Source organism: Pteronotus mesoamericanus, unplaced genomic scaffold (genome assembly GCF_021234165.1).
Source record: "Pteronotus mesoamericanus isolate MK-2021 breed Mesoamerican mustached bat unplaced genomic scaffold, CSHL_Meso_final contig_20, whole genome shotgun sequence".
NCBI classification, from domain to species: domain Eukaryota; kingdom Metazoa; phylum Chordata; class Mammalia; order Chiroptera; family Mormoopidae; genus Pteronotus; species Pteronotus mesoamericanus.
The window spans coordinates 21,760,540-21,780,772 of record NW_026555085.1 but is presented as its reverse complement, the minus strand read 5'-3'; the positions used below and the strand labels follow the sequence as shown (position 1 = coordinate 21,780,772).

At 38.1% G+C, this 20,233-nt stretch overlaps 1 protein-coding gene across 1 annotated transcript in view; it reads right to left on the bottom strand.

The window, feature by feature from the left end:
* Positions 1-20,233, bottom strand: part of LRRC1 (leucine rich repeat containing 1) — a 133,486-nt gene that overhangs the window by 74,658 nt on the left and 38,595 nt on the right. Inside the window, exon 2 of the mRNA XM_054569495.1 lies at positions 8,929-9,046. Within this exon, the coding sequence (XP_054425470.1) occupies positions 8,929-9,046 (118 nt within the window). The remainder of the gene's footprint in view (positions 1-8,928; positions 9,047-20,233) is intronic.

Here is a 20,233-nt window from a genome sequence, read left to right as displayed (position 1 = left end):
GAATTAAAAGTGCCACTCCTCTGGGTTTCTTATTTCCGCTCCATCACTGTCTAGAAGTATAGTTTGGGGGCACATCACAACTTCTTCAAGCCTCAGTTTCCTGAGTTTCCATCAGTCATCTTGAGATGCTTCTACCCACCCCACTGGACTGGTACATGGATTAGATAAAATAGAGATGTGATGAAACAGCACCATGCCTCGAGCATGGCCCTCAGTATCTTACACATCACCTCAGGTAGCAACCTCCCTCACCTGTACCACTCATTCCTTCAAACGTACTTGTGCCCCCACCCCCGACCCTGTATTCTTACTCTCACAGTCCTATTCAGGTGTTTGTAACCGAACATGAAAGGCAATAATAGGATTAATTACAGGAGCTGTTCATTAAGTACAAGACACTGTTCTAAGCACTTGACATACACAGTCTCTCTTAAGAGTCACAGTAATTCTATGAAGTAAGTGCTTATTATAATCTCCATTTTACAGATGGCACGGAAAAGTAAAGTAACTTGTCCAAGATGGTGATTCTGCCTTGAAAACCTCTGATGATGCCATATTGCCTCCTTGAGCAAGTGCTTCAACAGCCATTCCTCAAACACAAAACTTTAATTTTCAAAGCATTCTTTAAACCAGTTTCTAAATATTCAAAAAAAGTCATGCATACTTACAGAGGTTTTATGTTAACTAATTGCAAATAGATGTCCATCAATCATGTTAATCTGTCTGGGTTTATACATTTTTGTGCAGATGTGGAAAGAATTGTCCTCTTTGGGGGTGCATCTATGTTTCCTATAAATGTGTCACTCCCTGGAAGGTTGTTACAGTGCAACAGAATTGTGTGTGTGTGTGCGCGTGTGTTTTCTAAACCTATGTGTGATCAATGACATGAAGTCCTACAACTCCAGCGTACGATTTAATGCCAGCTGCAGCAGGTGATGCTAGTGCCTTACCAACAGTCAGGTTCTCTCCTTCATGTACAAAGAGTTAACTGCATTTCCCAGTCGTTTCAGCTAAGCTGAGGACATAAAATGGGCCAACTGAACATGGGTGGAAATGACATACACCACTTCTGCCATGGCCCATAAAAATCGCCTATGTGCAATCCCCCATTTTCTCCCCCTCCTACAAGGACTTGGAGTCCACTCATAGGATGAGAATGTAGCATCACAGAAGAAAAGAAGCCTGGGTTCTTGACTATGTAGAACACAGCCTCTCACCACCCACCTTCCCATCTAAACTTCCTGCCCAAAACACACACGCACGTGCGCAAACACACACTGCTGTAAGTTGAACAACAATAAAGTTCCTCATTTTGTTGAGCCCTTGAGACTTACGCATTTTAAAAAAATCAATAGTCTATCTTGACTAAAGCAAACAGCTTAGTATTTCAGCCATCAGAGCAAATCCTTTACAACACAGTAGTAATCAACTGTACAAGAAAAAAAAAATCCTATGACAATTCATATAGTTTTAGTTCTTATTCTTGTGTGTTGGGTGCTGCTTCTTTGATTTTTTGATGAATCTTAAAATTTTCAGTGAATATCTCATAGACAAGCATTAAGATATTTGCATTTTTAATGACTGTTGACTCTGGAAATCTGTTACTAACATTTGAAAAAAATTTTCCAATAACAATGACACTTAAAGATTCTGCTCATTAACTCCCTCCAAATTTGCAACTAAAGCATGAGAATTTTTAAAGCCTATCTAATTTCAGCCCCAATTCCTTCTTCAAGCCTATTTCAAATCAATTACAGTTACTGACACCTCTCTTCACAACCTGAGCCTTTATTTATATAGCGTACAATAGATGTTAACGTGTGGTTCCTTACACGTCTGTTGTGCCTGCAGATTTACCTCCGTAAGGATAGAAGAATTCAGCAAAGAGCTTTACACAAACATAGTAATTGCTCAATAAATTTTGCATTAAGTAAAAAATAATAATTCTGAAATACAGTTCACAACTGGAAGCATTTTTTTAAAGGCAAGGGTCCAAAGCTTTTCAAAATGAGTAAGAATTCAGAATCATAATTCATTAGCTTTGAGTAGATAGGAGAGATTGAGGATTTATTCAACATTTATAAAACTAATTTAAAAATCAAATCATTTCTATATATAATCCTCAAGTTATAGCTCTTACTACTGCTTCCATTCACTCTCGCCTTCTTGGCTCCTTCATCCCTCTTTTCTAAGATCCGTCTTTTCTAGCTTAATAAGCTCAGGACGCGTCTGCAGTCAGAGCAGCATGCTGCTGTCACCACCCTGACAGAGAGATGCCATCAGGCTGCAGCTGCCTGGAGGCTCAGCATCCCTAGGCTCAAGCCAGATTCACATGACAAAACAGGTGACCTCAAAATAAAAATGAAGCAATATGGCTGCTCATTCTCAATCACTTTCAGAGTTGGAAACTGTCAAACTGATACCTACATCAATTGCGAATTAAAAAACGAGCAAAAACTGTCATCCCACATGTTGGGGTTTTGTTTTATATCAGGAGAAGCCACTGTAGTTATTTTTGCTTCTCTAATAGCCTATGCTGTGTGAATCCACCATTATTTTGGAAAATTCAGCATTTAACAAAGAGCACAGCATGTAAAGACTGAATGAATGAATGAATGAAGTGGTGGGAGGAGAGAGAAAGATAAGAGCTACTTAAAATAGACAAAGCATTTCGAGAACTTGGGACTAACTGAAGAGCTTGTTGACCTAAAAAATATATTCAGAGGTGTTGTTCTCAAACTCAGAGGTTATCATCTCTATTACAAAACTGCTAATTAAAAAAAAAAAAAAAAAGGCAAGAGAGAAAGTTATATAAACCTACAACTTATTCAGCACAGTCATTTTTCTGATAAAATTAACCATATTAACATAATAAAAAGTAGCAAGTTTATTCATATTTTTTTGAAATTGCTATCTGAGGCAGATTTTGAATAACATAACATTTTCAGTGTCCTGGTTTATTTACCTAAGTTGGCATTAAATAATGTTTGGCTGTGTTTTAAACAAGTCCACTCTAGAAAGTGAAACTACTGGTCTGAAGAAAATCAAAATAATATACTACAAATCAGAAAGAGTTCCAAAAACATTTTAAGTAAAGACATTGTTGTAAGAAATTCCCTTTTGATTTAACAATTTGTAACATTAAGTTGTTTGGATTTTCGAGTGTATTTGCTAAAATATCACTGATGCTTCTTTATACAGTCCAAAAGAAAGAGAAGGACAGATGTATTTGTAAAGTTTATTCCAACCTTTTAATGTTAAAATGGTTTCACTACATCTTCACATTTAAACAATGCTCCCTGGAAAAACTGTTTGTAGCACAGAAAGGCAATTAGAAAATATCACAGAAGTCCAATCTCTTTCCATCTCCACTTTAAAAATAATTAATATTACCTGGAATTAAAATGTGAGTAGAAGGTACTGTTTTTTCTATATTAACCCCTCTTCCTGACAAAAATGAAGGTAACAGTTAAGACAGAAAAAGGGCTCATAACAGCGCAGTGGCAGTGCGTGCAAAGGCAAAAAAGCAAATTCTTGGTCGGCAACTGTCTAGCTTTCCCACCGTAAGGCAGAGTGGCGCAGTGGGGCTTTCCTTCACTGGATGTCTCCTGTAATATTTGAACAGTCACAAACTCACCTACTATAACATCAAGTCCAGTCACTGGAGCAGTGTGCTACACAGAGCACTCAAGTTGGACTCAAATTAGGCAGTGAGAAAGGAGAGAGCAATGGCTGGACTGTGGCAAGTAAGACTGCGTGGGTAAAAACTGGCTTCTGCCACGCTTGTGTCATGGGTATATGTCGTGATTTTTAAAAAATTAAAAACCTAACTGTTCATAACTAAGTAGGAAGACTTCTAATGTACACTGGATTTATTGCTTGCCAGAAAGAGCTTTTTTTCCTGGGCATATTCAGAAATACCAAAGGAGCTTAAGGTCATTCTGGCAGTCTTCGAAGCTGGCTTTAGATTTCATTAAGCAACCCACAGCTACAGACCAGACACTGATCAGCATCTCATGGGTGGACTGAAACCAACTAACCCAGGTTTTAATCAAAGTCTAGCCTGTAGACTCTGTGGGATGTTGACCCTACTGGTAGACAAACTGTTCATCCAGTAACTCAGAAATAGTGGCCTGGTGCTAGGAATGATTTGTACTAAAACTATCTTTTAGTTTCCTGTTAACACAAATTTACGAAATAATTAGCCAGAGTGCGCAGACTATGGCCATGTTTTTCTGAATGCAATACTACTCACACCGTAAGGGAAATAAACTCATGACCTCACCGGCATGATATGCTACCACCAATCAGTGCTTCCTTAACTTCAGCCATCCCTGTTCCACCTTCACAATCTTTGCCATACTGGTGGTATAGCCATGTGTATTCTATAACATTTACCTCATCCTTTTAAGCCACCTTTTTAAATTTTGAGTGACATTTATTTTTAAAGGAAGCAAATTTCCTTAAATCACTACCATGAATAAGAACTATCACCCCAAGATACAGAAGATAAATGTAACAATAAATACAATATAGTGTTATGAAATTTTACAGAAGATAACCAAAAGGAATAACTTTTTAAAGGGTAACTTTCTCACTAGGATTCTATATTAAAAACTGCTGTTTTGCAGTGTCACTTAAAATCATCTCCAGCAGTACCACTGGTGTATGGCTTTCACTTTGGGAAAAACTGAACTAAATGGATAATGATACAGTACTATGATGTAAGTCAAATTACAGTATAGACTATAAAATTCAAATTACTAAGCCCTCAGGCAGGATTCATTATGCATTAAGGAAGTCTACCCTAGATTTTTGGATAACAAGATAGCACGATGGGGTATTAACTCTTCTCACAAAACCAAAATCATTTTCCTTGCACAGCCAAGAACTGGTGAGCAGAGAAAGACAAAGGCCAGGCTTTCAGGCATATGCACCTCAGACTTTAATGCAAACTTACATGCTTTTTTAGATATTTTAAGAGCACATTCACATACTAGTAGTAATATTCAGCTATGAATACTCCATCCTTCAATCTGCATTCAAGGGAAACAGTTTCTTTTATTACATATATATTTTAGCTATTTGCATGAGAAATTTGTCACATTAATTGCCCCTCACTGGCTTGTAAGAAAGTGAGATTTTGTCCCATTTCTTCACGGAACAAGGCCCAGCTCTGTCGGGTGCGGCCTGTCCAAAATCAGCAGGGAGGTGAGAGGCAGAGCCCAGGCTCCCACAAGAATCTTCTCTGCAGAGCACATCTGGCCATTCCGGGGACAAGACTGTACACAGTGTGCTCATCCCGAGCTTGCTTTTACCTCAGAAAACGTCCCCACAGCCTATATATAACCAGTAAGCACTGCCCTCTCTTTCCCAAAGCTCACTCTTCTCTTTTTTAACCCAACACACAATTTCCTTGACTTTGTGCCTGAAAAATCAGAAAACAAACCCACAAAGTCAGGGTTTGGAGGTCTTGGCAGCTCTTCTTAGCCTAGGAAATGAGCCTGTAAAAAATTCTCTCCTCCTCATTCACAGATTTTCTTTTTTTTTTTTGGTGGGAGGCAGACATGGAGAAACACAAAACTTGTCTTTTTCTGTCACACGAGCAAGGGACATCAAAAAAGGTCTAATTTTGCTCCTGGAATCAAAGCCAACTTGAGCTTAATTAAGTCAGCTCTAGCATCTTACCCTGTAACCAGGAATATCCTGACCGCTTCCCACCGTTCCCTATGGGAAGGTACAGGGGTGCCAGAAGCTGAGTGAATCTGTGCTCATGACCACACAAAGGGGACTTTGTGGGTGATGACATCTAAGCTCTTGCTACTCAGTGTGTTCAGTGGACCAGCAGGGTCAGCATCCTCTGGGAGATTCTCAACAACGTGGAGTCTCGAGCCCCACTCCAGGCCTTCTGTATCAGAATCGCATTTTAACAACACCCTATGCACATTCAAACTCGACAAGCACTGATCCAATGGACTTGAGTGGTGTGACACCAGCATCCTGCCTTCCTCCTCCATTGTCCAAGAGTGCTTAATTCCTGCATCAGGAGCTAAAGGGCCTACCATGGCAAAGGCCAGCCCTGGCTGCCCTGGCTACGGTCCTGGGCAGGGACTCACAGAAACAGCCTCTGGTCATGGAGCGGGCAGCACAGCCCGTACAAGAGAAGACCAGAGGCTCATACAGGCTTCCAGACCCAAGCTCCAAACTTTGCCAATGCCTGCACCCACACGGAGTAGGGGTGCTCACACTGACTCTCAGACTGCAGACTTTGTGACTTTTATTTACCTACTCAGTTGCCTAGGAAATGCACGTTAATAAGATTTTTATCTGTAAAAAAGAAAAAATGAGGAAAAGCACAGTGAGATTTGCCTGACCTGGAAGCAGCCCAAGACCCATGTTCCTGTTAGTCAGAATAGACAGGGATCTTGTTCTGCTCTGTCATCGCTGCATTTTTTTCACAACCTTAACGAAAGCCCTGAGCTACAATCCTCTTCCGTGCTGCCCACTGCGCCCTTCCCCCACCACTTCCCCAAACACACACACACCTCTCCATGCTACTGAGCCAGAGCAAGGTTCTGCCATTAGTGGAAAGGGGCAGCCAGCTCCCCCTCAGCATTTCTAAAAGAGCCTGAGAGAAAAGGGGAAAGACCTGCAGGACCCCTTATAAAACTCTACCGCATGCAGAAGGAATGGTTGAAAATGAGGACAGGATAAAAAAAGAGAACAGGGACCCCAAGGACAGAACACTTTTTTGTGTCCTGATGCTGACTTCGGCGGAAGCTTAGCTTCTTTTATCAACGTGCTAGAAGGTATAAATACACAAAGATGCAGGTGGTCCTTCTTTCTGGGTACGAATGTTTGGAAAGAAATAGATGATATGGGAACTAGTAAAAGTAGCAACTCATAATGCCAGCTTTCTACAGAGCATCCCGTCCCAATAGAGTTAATAATGCAACTGCAAACTTTCAAGCTTTATGTTTTCTCTCCTCCAAAATAATTAAAGTCAGTACTTCTCTTTCTAAAGCATTTCTAGACCCCTGCTTATTTTCCTTTCTCATGCCAATTTCCAAATTGCTATTTTATTTCTTCAGATTGTATGACTTTCATGACCATTTTACAAAGTCACAGCTTCCTTGCAAATCCAGCCACCCTTTATAACTGAGATAATTGCTAAGACAAGAAAGAACAGCTTGAGTTACGTATTCCTTAGATAAGTGTGGTACGGAATAGCCTCAGAAGCAATTCCAGCCTCAGATGCCTGCTCCAAGTATACACTCCAGTGTTAAGGGAAACTGTTCATCAACCGAGTCAGTGCCGAGGGGTGGAGCCATGCTTTGCACTGCTTGCCACCCCTGTCCCCAGGACGGCCACTCTTTAGGCTGTCCAGCAACCTGTGGCTTATGGTTTATGATTGGCTTAAAAAGACGATCTGTTTGACAGATGCCAAAATGTACATGGAGAAAGACCACAACAAAGTGGTTCTGGAGAGGCCAGTTCCAAGCAGGTCCGCAGGGCAAGGATGGAGCACCCGCCCACAGGGACACACTGCAGCAGAGGCCACTAAAGCCCTACAGGGACGTCGGAGGCAAGTTCCATGCCAGCGCTTTTGGAATGTCAGCTCCAACGCCACCCTTACCATCAAATCCCCTTGACCTGAGCAGAGGTGGGTCCTCTGCAACCAAATAAGCCTCTGTAAAATGTGCCCCCAGAACACTTTTTTTTTTTTTTCACTTTTTCCAGTAATTCAAGGTAGGAAATAATTTGCACGAAAAATAAAAGTAGATCTGATGTCAAAAAACACACAGCTTAGCCTAAAGACAGTTGACAACTTATGGGATGTTACAGATGACAGTAGTTTAAAACCTGTTAAAAGTGGGGTGTACAATCCCTTGTTTTGTGTTTTCAATCAAGTTCTGATTATCATTGCTGCCTTATAACAATGACCACCCAAAAATACTGTATCTGGGCCTTTAAGTTTCTGTGGAAGATGTGAGACTGAAAGATCCAGAACCAATGTTCATTGAAAAGTAGAAATTGTTATAGCAAAACCAAAACAAAACACAAAACAGATATGTGATATGAGAGAAAGACAAGGATTATCGTTTTTATAAATAATTCCAGAAGAAATTATACCAGAGCCCTTGCAAGAACTGAATCCCATCATTTAAGTCAGGACCACTGGGATCTGCCACTTTAACCTAAAGTAATTAATCACATACGTGATAACAACCAGGGTTACCAACCCACTCAGGGAGTGTTCTAAGGGCTATGAAACACGAGGTTAAACCAGGGAACTCTTTGATAAGTGAAAGGTTAAACAGGACACAAATACTCTATTAGAATGTTCCGTAAAAAGAAAGCAACATTATAGTGAAATCTGGAAATCAAAATAAACTCACAAATACACCACAAACTCCAGGGGGCAGACCCACCAGTGGCCTAATTAGAAATAAATTAAACTGGCAGAAGATGCCTGAACAGCAAGCAGGTCTGTTCACCGCAGGAAGACAGATTCTCACAGGAAAAGGCCAGGCAACTGAGCCACAGGCGGAGAAGCCGGCTGTCGCCCAGGGCGGTTTCCCCTCACCTCAGCAGCCCCTGAGTACTGGACAAATGACCACACCACCAGCCCTCAGTGCCACATTTGGTAAAATGAGAGAGCTAGATAACAGTTTCTCAGATAACACTCTTAACTCTATGAGTTAGCCTGAACCTACTTTGAAAAAGTTATTTAAAAACTGTTATGAAAAGTTTTGGTAAGTATCTGTACGTTAATTAAACTCTCTGATAATGGTATTAATTCCATCCCAAAATTTATACATAGCTTTCCAAAACCACCAGGAAAAGTATCTCCAGTAACATTTATCAAAAATCTCCCCTGGCATCAGAAGAGACAAATGGACAATTCAAGCGGAATCTTTTTCTTACCATTTCGAGAGACATCCAGTTCCACCAGCTGCATGAAGTTTGCTATTTCTGGAGGGAGCCGCTGAATTTCATTATCACTAAGTCCAAGCTTTCGTAATTTGACTAGCTGGAAAAATTGCTGTAAGACAAAATAGTTTCACAAAGGTCTCACATATATTTGCAACATAAACTTTTTGTCTAATATGAAATTTAAAACAATGTCTTTTAAAAATTAATGAGAATTGTAGCAATATCAATTTCCTGCTTTTGATACTGTACTATAGTCATATGAAGATGTTATGACTATAGTTTATCCACTGGGATAAACTGGGTACAAAAGAGGTCTCTGTTCTATTTCGCAACTCCCTTATTAATCTATAACTGTCTCAAAATCTAAAAATTTTAAAAATGAGTAAGTAACCCAATGAGAATAGTAAGTATTCCTTTAAGTTATCTAGTAGGCGGTCACATTTTCTACTTATGAAAACTATTATTGGGCTGGCCAAAAAGTTCATTTGTTTTTTTCTGTAAGTTGGCTCTAGTAGTGCTTAGTTGCCTTTAACTTCCCTTGAAACAATTTTGTTAGGTTGTATTGTGACAGCTGTCATGTCAGCGACCTTATCAAAACTGGTGAATTTGTGTGCAGCCATTTTAATATTGAAGACGGAAAAAATACGCAACATTTTTGACATATATATGCTTCATTATTTCAAGAAAGTTAAAAACATAACTGAAATGCAAAAAAAGACTGGTGCCACAATGGAGAAAGTGCTGTGACTGATTGAACGCGTCAGAAGTGGTTTGCTAAGTTTCGTGCCGGAGATTTCTCACTGGATGATGGTCTGTGGTTGGGTAAACCAGTTGAAGTTGACAGCAATCAAACTGAGACATTAATTGAGAACAAAAAACGTTATACCATGTGGGAGATAGCTGACATACCCAAATCAATAAAGTTATTGGTGAAAAAGAACAATGTGTCTTTCATTTTACAGAAAGAAATCATACGGACTTTTTGGCCAACCCAATAAATCTGCAACGTTGCTCTGGCTAGTGTGGCTCAGTTGGTTGCATCATTCCATACACCAATTCCTGATCAGGGCACACCCTAGTTGTGGGTTCAGTCCCTAGTCAGGGCTTATGCAGGAGACAACCAATAGATGTTTTTCTCTCACATCAATGTTTCTCTCTCTCTCTCTCCCCTCCACCCCCAATGAGAATTTTATAAAATCTGCAATGTTAAATAAATATATGCAAAAATTAGAATAAAAAATTTAAAAGACATTTTTAAAAGGAATTACTGTGTATCATAAAATATACAGATATCCCACAAATGGGTCATGGAGAAAAAATTATTTTGACCAATCTAAATAAGAGCCCACACTAATATTTCCATTAACCATGGCAAGTGAGCACATTCCTTTTCTCCCCCACACTCTTTAAAAACTGTACAAAAGTGACACTAAAATAATTTATACAGGCATAAAAATATGGAATAAACTCATAAATATACAAATAAAAGTAAGAGGGGAGAATACAAACTAGATATGCAACAAAATCCTTGAAGCTAGAAAAAAATGAACAAATGGTAACTAAAAAAAGAAACAAAGCTGAAATTTAAGCCTGTGGAGTAGACAATAAGAAATTAGGTCCGGGTACCTCTGAAGGAAAAGGAACTGGTTGAAAATATATATATGTGAAGAATAGTTAGGCCCCCATCTTCTCTCCTCTACCATTCATACTAAGGCAGGAGACTGGAAATTTCTGTTCTGGAAGAGCTGACTTTAAGCACAGCTCAGGGCAGGGGGGAGTATAAAGAGTAAGACAGAGAGACTAAGTCAAAGCCTGCTCAGTGAAATCCCGCCTGCCTTTCACCACAGCCAGGCTCGCAGACACGAGGTCTGATAGATGCAGATTATACTATAGAGATGCACCATGTTATAAGCCTCACCCATGTACACAGAGTTTCCAGTGATCTCTTTTTTCCCTTTAAGTGCCTGCATCTCTCATTTAAAAAGAGCCACATTTCTCCAGACATGTGAGGAAGGTCCCTAACATGCAAAAAAGAAAGTGTGCAAGTGCACACACCTCAGAAGAATTAAAGATGATGCAAGGAGCATAAAAAATTTCACCAACCAAAAATATAATTAATATCCTCAGAGAAATAAAGAGATGAAGCAACATAATGCTATTTAAAAAAAAAAACAGGAATAAATAAGCTCTTAGAAATTAAAAATTATTGTAGCATCAATACAGGATTCCAGTAAAAGTGAAAATTAAAGTTAACAAAAAGACACTGAGATGAAGAAATGGGAGAGAAAAAAATAAAACATGAAAATCAGAGGATTAGTCTAAAAGATACTATATTCAACTAAGGTATCCAAAGACAGAAACCACACAGGACTGCAGAACATGCAATTTCCTATTTGAAAGAACCCACGACATGGCCAATGAAATGAATGAAAAGAGGTACCAAGAAATATTGTAGAGTTTCAGAACTCCAGAAAGAAGAAGATTCTCAGTTTTCAGAGACGAAGGGATGTGAGGCGGGGAATCATAGGAAAGATTTGGGAGTCAGAATGGCACTGGACTCAACAGCAACCATGAAACTAAGAAGGCAATGGAGCGATGCCTTCAGAATTTAAAAAAAAAAAAAAAAAAAAATCCCTAACCTAGAACTGCATAGTCACCTAAACTACCAATCAAATATGATGACAGAATAAAGACATTTTCAGATATGCCTGTCTCTAAAATTAAACATCTTCCTTATACCTTTCTCAAGAATCCACCAAAATGTGGAAGTAAATTTAAAGGAGTAAGATCTGAGACCCAGGAATCAGGCAAAATCAGACAATCAACAAAACAGACAGAGACGAAGGAAATGCCCAGTTTAAACTAACAAAGGAAATTCCAAGATGTCAGCCAAGCAAGCAGGCCCTAATAGCAACCAGTCCACAGTGGAGAAAATATGGAGGCTCCCAGAACAAAGTTTTGAACATAAAAATAAAAAAAAAAAAACCACATCTGATGAATTATCTGATTTGTTTGGAAGTAGTGAGATGATTTATTTGGTGACTTATTAGAAACAGGAATAGAGAAAACAAAGGGAGGAAAAAGAAAGGAGTTACCAATTTCCAGAAAGATATATAAAATATAAGATAATAATCCTAATATAAATATAAGATTTGGTGTGAATAATACTAACCCTCATTATATTTTACTATCTATATATATATTGGTAAAACCAAAATTTATTTCATGTCAATATTGAAAGAATGGGAAGGAAACTACGTGCTAAAGTCTCATCTTCCAGAGAAGGGAATCAACAGAAAACTTAAAGTGTGGGGAAAAAATAGTCAAACTGCAAAAGCAAGCCATCTAGCAAGCTGAGGCAAATATCATTGGAAACAGTTGGGAGATCAGGGTTCTCAAAGCCAGGAACTGGAGTGGAGATGGGGAGGTAAGAGGCTACTGTTCTTCGCTGTCACATTCATAGCTTGGTGGGTTTTTAAAAATTATTTGTATCTATTACTTTGCTAAAAATAGAAACTGAATTTACACAGGAAAGAGTCTCTACTAAGGTGACAGTAATTTTGGAGGATACTTATTTTTTATGTTATTTTTTAATTTAATTTATTTATTTAGTAAAAGGAATTACATACTCCTGTGATCAAAAAGAAAGCACCATCTTTTGTGAGAGTTTTTTGGTGTTTTTCTAGTGTTTTCTTTACTTTCTTAATTTTTAAATTACCATTTACATTCAATATTATTTTGTATCAGTTTCTGGTGTACAAGGATAGTGGTTAGACAATCATACACTTTACAAAGTGCTCCCCCTGATTATTTCCAGTACCCACTTGGCACCATATATAGTTATTACATATTACAGACTATATTCCTTATGCCATACTTTACATTCCCATAACTATTTCGTAGCTACCTATATCTGTACTTCTCAAATCCTTCACCTTTTCCACCAAGTCCTCCAACCCGCACCCCCGTTTCGGGCAACCATCAGTCTGTTAAGGGTACCATCTTCTGGAAAGCAACTGGGCGATCCATAAAACATAATTTTTCAAGTCCACTGACATAATGATACTTCTGAACATTGTCCTTCTAATATAACTGAAAGTAAGAAAAACAAGCTACAATGCATGATATGTCTTCATATTATCAGTAAAAAAAAATGGAATACATACAAGTCAAATAAGGGAAATGACTAGCATGTTAATAATTTGGTATTGAGCAAGCAATAAAAGTTGTTACTATAAAGACCACAGAACTTGAAAAAGATTTACAATGCAAATATAATTTTTAAAGGAAACAAAATTGCAAGTACACTATATAAAAAAGTATGTGTGCATGTTGACAAACAGGAAGAAAACACAGGGAAAAAAGTTATGCTACATGATAAGGAAAATGTATGAACAACTTAAATTTTTATTTTAAAAGATATTTTAAAATGAACTATGAATCTTTGAAGATGAATGCTACCAATTAGCTGTATATTATAATTAAACTGCTCACAAAAGGACTAATCCTTTGGATTTCCTTAATCATACAGTTGAGATTTAATTTCTTAAGGAAAGGTATTGAAATGTGCCTATGCTGGTTGTGCTAAAGCATTAGCTGACACAAAAGTCATTCAAAAGAGCCACGTATTTGAATAATTAACCTTATGCCAATCGCTCAAAGAGTCTGACAGTTTCATAATGCCTCAATGTGTTTACCCAAGCATGAAAAGCTCACTTTGTTTTCCAGGAAAGGCATAATAGCAGCAGCACAAAAACCACCAATTCCATACATACATTCAGGGACCATTCAGAAATTATACAAGAAATCAGGTCAATAAAGTACTTACATCTACAGTGACTAATAAGTTAGTTTTAGGTCTATGGAAACAACAGTCTACAAATCCCCATATCCGAGAGAAATCATAACAGCAAGCAAATTTAATTTTTGTTCTGCATGTTAAAAGCATCCTTAAATAGAGCTTGTCACAAATACTACTTTATTCTAAAGTACTTGGAAAGCACACATGAGATGTAAAAACAACCCTATATGCAGGATCGCCAAATGAAAATAGTAATTCCTCAATCCTTCCCTCATTACCCTGATGGGATCTGAATTTAGTATCCAAATGCTTTAAAATAACTATTCTCTTATAAGATTGACACAATGCCACTAAGACTTAATCTTCAAGTTTTCAACTTTCTCAGATAGGGGGACGGGACACACACACACACACACACACACACGCACACGCACGCACACGGGACACATGCACACACACACACGCACGCGCGCGCCCCGCAAGCTAACACACACACACCGCGAGCTATAAGCCCTTCTGCTTTCTTTTGAGATTAGACAGGCAGGGCACACGAAGAAAAATTCATGTAGCTGTCTTGGCACAGTGCCTCAGCACAGAGTGATCATGTGATGGAACACACAGACACCATTCTTCAACTATACCACGTTTGATTACAGCACACTGGCCCCCAAAGAGCACATTTTGTACAATTACATGCAAAGAAACCCAAATTGCCTTGGCTTGTTAGGCCACACCACAGTCTTCTTATAGCCACATTGTTTGTAGCCGATGTAGAGCCTTTAATTTGGCCGAACAAACTGTTTCTTTTTCCCAATCTCCATTTTTAACAAGATTCTTTTTCCTTCTCTCTTGATACAGTGTTAATACCTCCCTTCTTCATAGAAAGGGGCACAGGGAAATCTGTCCTACAAGAGCTTTTTACTTTTTTATTACCATATGGCTCAGGAACAGTTCATTGTTCCCTCAATTGCCCAAATGTCTCCTCCATAATGCAGAGAAAACATAAACCACTGTGGCAGATTCACCGAGAGGACAACAGTGTAAACAATGTTAGTAAACTTCTGAAAACTGACTCAAAGCTATAAATGACACCAAATATACTCACAGATTTCCCTTCAGGAATAGTTCTCACCCTTCAACTAAATGTTGATCCCTTTCCATCCTAAGTAACTCTCATCACAGTCCTACTCCTGTCCCCAGTGACCTGAACTGCACTTTTGGGCAACCCTCTTGGTAAAGATATGGTCAACCAATTGGGAGGTAACCTTAACACTTTTTACAGTATTTATCATTTGGCAATGTTCTTTTCTGTAAGACATAAAAAGTGAGTCTGACTTCATTACGCAGCAATCTTACGTATATACTTAAAAAAAAAAAAACCTCTCACATTATCTCAGAATACATACAAGAAGGTGCTTGATAAATTAGTAATAAACCAAAGCTGTAAATAACCCAAATCCCCATTAATAGATCTGATAGAGAGATATTATCAACAATGAAATTTTAAACAGCAGCCCTGGCTGGTGTGGCTCAGTGGACTGAGCGCCAGCCTGCGAACCAAAAGGTCCCAGGTTTGATTCCCAGTCAGGGCACAGGCCAGATCCCCAGTGGGGGCGTGCGAGAGACAACCACACATTGATGTTTCTCTCCCTCTCTTTCCTTTTTCCTTCCCCTCTGAAAATAAATAAATCTTTTTAAAAAGAAAGAAATTCTAAGCAGTAATGAAAATGAAAACTTACTGATAATTATAATATGCAGGAATTTTAGAAATAATATTCAGCAAATGACGCCAGATAGAAAAGAATACATGCATTATTCCACTACATAATGTTGGGAAAAATCACCAAAACTAAACAATTTTTCTTAAAGATATGCACAGAAGTGGAAAAACCTATAAAGGAAAGCAAAAAAGTGATTACTAGAAAATCGGGTTAATGATAATAGAGAATCTAGGTGTGAGAGGAGACACTGAGATCAGAAAGGGCATGCAATGAGCTTTCGGAGCCCTGGCAGTGTTCAATTTCTTAGCCTGAGCAGTAGTTACAGGCGTTCATTTAACAATTTATTATAAGCTCTACACTTACACCTTATGCACTTTTCTATATATGTATTTTGCTACACAATCAGAAACATTTTAAAAACTCCTTACTGAACAGGAAGGAAAATACCAGACAATTTGCACCAGAAGTCAAATTCTTTAATTCAGCAATTTTCAACCCGTGTGGCACAGCAGGCGCACTGGTGTGCTGCAAGAATTTCTTTAAAATTAATACCTGACTATTTAGTCAGGGCACTGACCTCTTTTCCCTTAGATTGTCAAATAAAAAATGACAAGAGCCAACACAACAATAGCTGTCCGGTATGAGTGAATCAAAATTATACCTATTTTTTGTCAGATCTGCAGAAAAAGTATTTTTGGTGTGCCACGGAATTTCAGTAATTAGTTATGTGTGCCATAACATGAAAAGGTTGAAAATCACTGCTTTAATCTATCAGTTAATTACAGTGAAAACACCTGCATGATACGGTACCTGGAGGAGAAGTGGCCATAACTAAAACAATAACAATAATGATAGTGATATTGCCATTATGATGATATAGCCGTCAACCTTTATTGAGGGATTTTTCTATGCTTGGCAGTGAACTAAAGACTTTACACAGATCACATTCTTTAACTGCAGTGAACTAAGTACTTTCCATGGATTGCATTCTTTAATCATCTCAACACTGCCGCAATGCTGATATCTACATATATTGGGTTGGCCAAAAAGTCCATTTAGTTTTTTCTGTAAAATAAAAGACACGTTTCATTTTCACCAACAGCTTTATCGATTTGGATATTTGAGTATGTCGGCTATCTCCTGCTATTGGCTTCCAGTGGGTAGAGGTCAGGGGCGCTGCTAAACATCTTCGTGCATAAGACAGCCCCACGGCAAAGTTTCATTTGGTCAAAATGTCAATAGTACCAAGAAGTTTCACAAACCACTTTTGACACATTGGAGTAGTCACAGCACCTTCTCCATTAACTCACAAATCCTTTTTTTATGTGTTTCAGTTGTGTTTTTACCTTTCTCAAAATACTAAAGACTATGCCAAAAGTGTTGCATACTTTCTTCCATCCTCAAAATTAAAATGGCTGCACGAAAATTCACCAATTTTGATGTTTTTTTAATGCACACTGATATGACAGCTGTCACAATACAATCTTTCAAAACTGTTTCAAACGAAGTTAAAGACAACTAAGCACTCCTGGAGCCATCATATGGAAAAAACTAAATGAACTTTTTGGCCAACCCTATATCAGTTAGCTTTTGATGCAATACAAACTGTCCCAAACTGAGTAACTCAAAAAGATATGTATATTTTATTTCTCACATTTCTGTGGATTGGCTGGGGAATTCCTCTGCTGCTGTTACCGGAGCTCACTCATGCAACTACATACAAATAGAGGGAGAGAAGGGCTGAAAGATCCACCCTGGCCTCACTCTTATTTATGGCCTGGCAATTAGTGCCAGCTGTCAGCTGGCGCTCCTCTGTTCTCCACAAGGCCTCTTGTCCTCTCCCTAATGATAATTGAGTAGCCTCCCCAGATGCTGCCCTCTGAGGAGTATTCAAAGGGGCAAAGGAAGAGGCTGCAAGGATCATTAGGGCCTAGGCCTGGAAATCTGCATCACCTTATTTCTACCACATTCAGGGAAGTAGAAAACTGGTCTCTACTGGTAGGTAGAAGCAGCAGCAACCACATTGAAAGAGACATGGGATGGGAAAAACCTGGCAGGTTAACTGTTTACCACAAAATCAGATAGAGTGTCCTAGGAAATTCTATGGTTGGTCACAGAATAATGACCTTTCTAAAGGAAATTTTAACAGAAAATATAATAATAAACCAAATAAACTTTGGGTCAGGTATGCTTTTTGGTATATGAGAAGGTTACAGATAGAGGGAAAAGCCCAAGAAATCTTCACTGAATAGTGGACTAATCGACTGGTTAATAGAGAGAATTCAAATATCTCACATCCAGAATTTGAATTTGAAAGGTTTTAGCAAACAATGAAAAGTAAAAAGTACTGATGAAATAAGTGTTACTAAGACATTTTTTTAGCATGCTTTGGTAAAGAAGTGTGCAATGGGAATGTCCCTGAGAGAATCACTTGACTTCTCCACTCGTTTCCCTGTGTAAAGAAAAAAAATAAACATTAAATGACCAACGGGCTCTTTTTACTTCCAAAAATTATAGGACTGCATTTGAAAATACCTTCAATATACCTTTTCTTTTAAGAAAAAAGAAAATCCTACTAGTACACAATATATTAAGTATGGGGTTAAAATGCTCAAAATTACAGAAAGCAGATTAGTGGTTGCCTAGGAAATGGGGAATGACTGCTACTGGGTATGGTGTTTCTTTTGGTATGATGAAACTGTTCTAAAATTGATTGTGGTAATGGCTGCACAATTCTTCTGATATACTAAAAACCACTGAATTACACACTTAATATGGGTGAACTGTATGGTATGTGAATTATATCTCAAAGATGTCAAATCACAGAATTGGTAGACACCTAATGAAGAAGGAATCCCTTTTGGTAATAAAAGACTAAGGTAGGAATATGGAATATTTTTATTTAATTGAATCCCTATATGCACCAATGAGGTAAAGTTTTTTTCCCTCCAATTAATAGGTGGGGAAAAAACTGAGATTCAGCAACACTTAGTGGAATTCCTGACACTGGTTTTAGTTAACAAAATTCTTTAAAGAAAATTCCAAAAGCACAACTGTTTGGAGGGTCACAGTAACACATTTTCAGGTACCTATCTGGGAAACAAAATACATTGTGAAACTATAGTCTAAAAAGAGAAGTAAAAACAAAGTCGTGCAGAAAGGGAGAATTAAGCTAGAAAAAGAGTAACTGCTAAAATCATGTTAATGATGTATTTTATCTTGATTAGTGAGTTGAGAAGGAAAGAAAAGTGAGCTACTGAAACATTCATGTAAGAGCACACACGCAGTGTTGTTGCCAATTCCACCCAAGCAGAGAGCAAACATGAAAAGACACAGAGAAGGGAATGAATCAACTTCCAGTGATTTTCAACTGAAATGCTGCAAGACTTTTTAAAACATGCAACACCTGACTATTTAGTCAAGGGCACTCACCTCTTTTCCCTTAGATTGTCAAATAAAATAAATTAGAACAACCAACACAGCAATAGCCATCCGGTGTGAATGTATCAAAATCATACCTAATTTTTTTCCTGTAAGGTTGGCAAAAAATATACTTTTTCGGTGTGCCATAGGATTTTAGTAATTAGTTTATGTGTGCCATGCAATGAAAAAGGTTGAAAATCTCTCTCCTAGAGGATCATGGGCATGGAAACCTAACTCCAGATAAGGCCTTAAGGCAAAGGGAAGTCTGAAACAGACACAGAAAGCAGTTGACAAAAATCTGATATAAGTTTATAGCAAAAAGGCATATAAAGGGGAGAAAAAAAAAGCCTTGGTCTATTTTTGGAGGCAAAAGAGAAGATATCACACAGCAGCAGGGCAGTTGTGGTAAAATTCAAAAAAGACTACTTATACTGTCCATTCAAGTGGCTAGCCAAATTTTTATTTCCAGAGAGACACAGAATAGAATACAAGAGAGTTACAAATACCTAAGAATTGGAAACACTGATTCACAGAGTAGAAAGCTTATATCCACACACTGCTGCATGGGCCAGGTAACACAACATGGAAAATGAGATAAAAGGTTCAAGCCCTCAATAAAACTAACCACTTCTAAAATGTGAAGCAGGCAGAAATGCATTTCCTTAACTACTTATTTACCAGTAAGACATAAAAAAGTAAAACAGATCACAGGAAAAAGTCTCCTGTTCTAAAATATGACTTTTTAATCCATTCCTAATTCAGTGGCACAGGTACCCTTTCCTTATGTAACCAAGAAGGGGGTACTGACTCTTTTCCTTACATGGCTCTAAAAAGTCACAAATAAATCAAATTTCAGAGAAGCAAATTAGTTTCCACTGAAGTTAGCACATACACTTGAGCATTTAAAATGAAGATATATACAATTTACTGTCCTTGAAATATTTCCCTTTCAAATTTTTCTGTCTCCTGGCTTCCACTAATAAATAATTTTACTCTCTCTCATTGGCTAATATTATTTTCACATTTTCAAGGTACTTTCACTCATTATCAAGCTGTCATCATTAATAAACCCTAACAAAGATATTATTGCCCCGAGAATACCACCAGCCCCCAAAATGAAAATATCTCAGGGGTGAATCACTTTGAAAACCATCAAATCAGGAATGACTGATTTATTGTGCTATGATTAGAAGAGTGAATAAGGCCAGTAGTGGTCTTTACAATGGTTTGGAGAAGAGAAGCTTTTATTAAAAGTAAGATGGATCAGGACAGCATTATTTGACTGAGGACCTGAATGTGGGTAACAAGCCATGGACACAGGTAGGCTGAGGACACAGATGGAGAACTACAA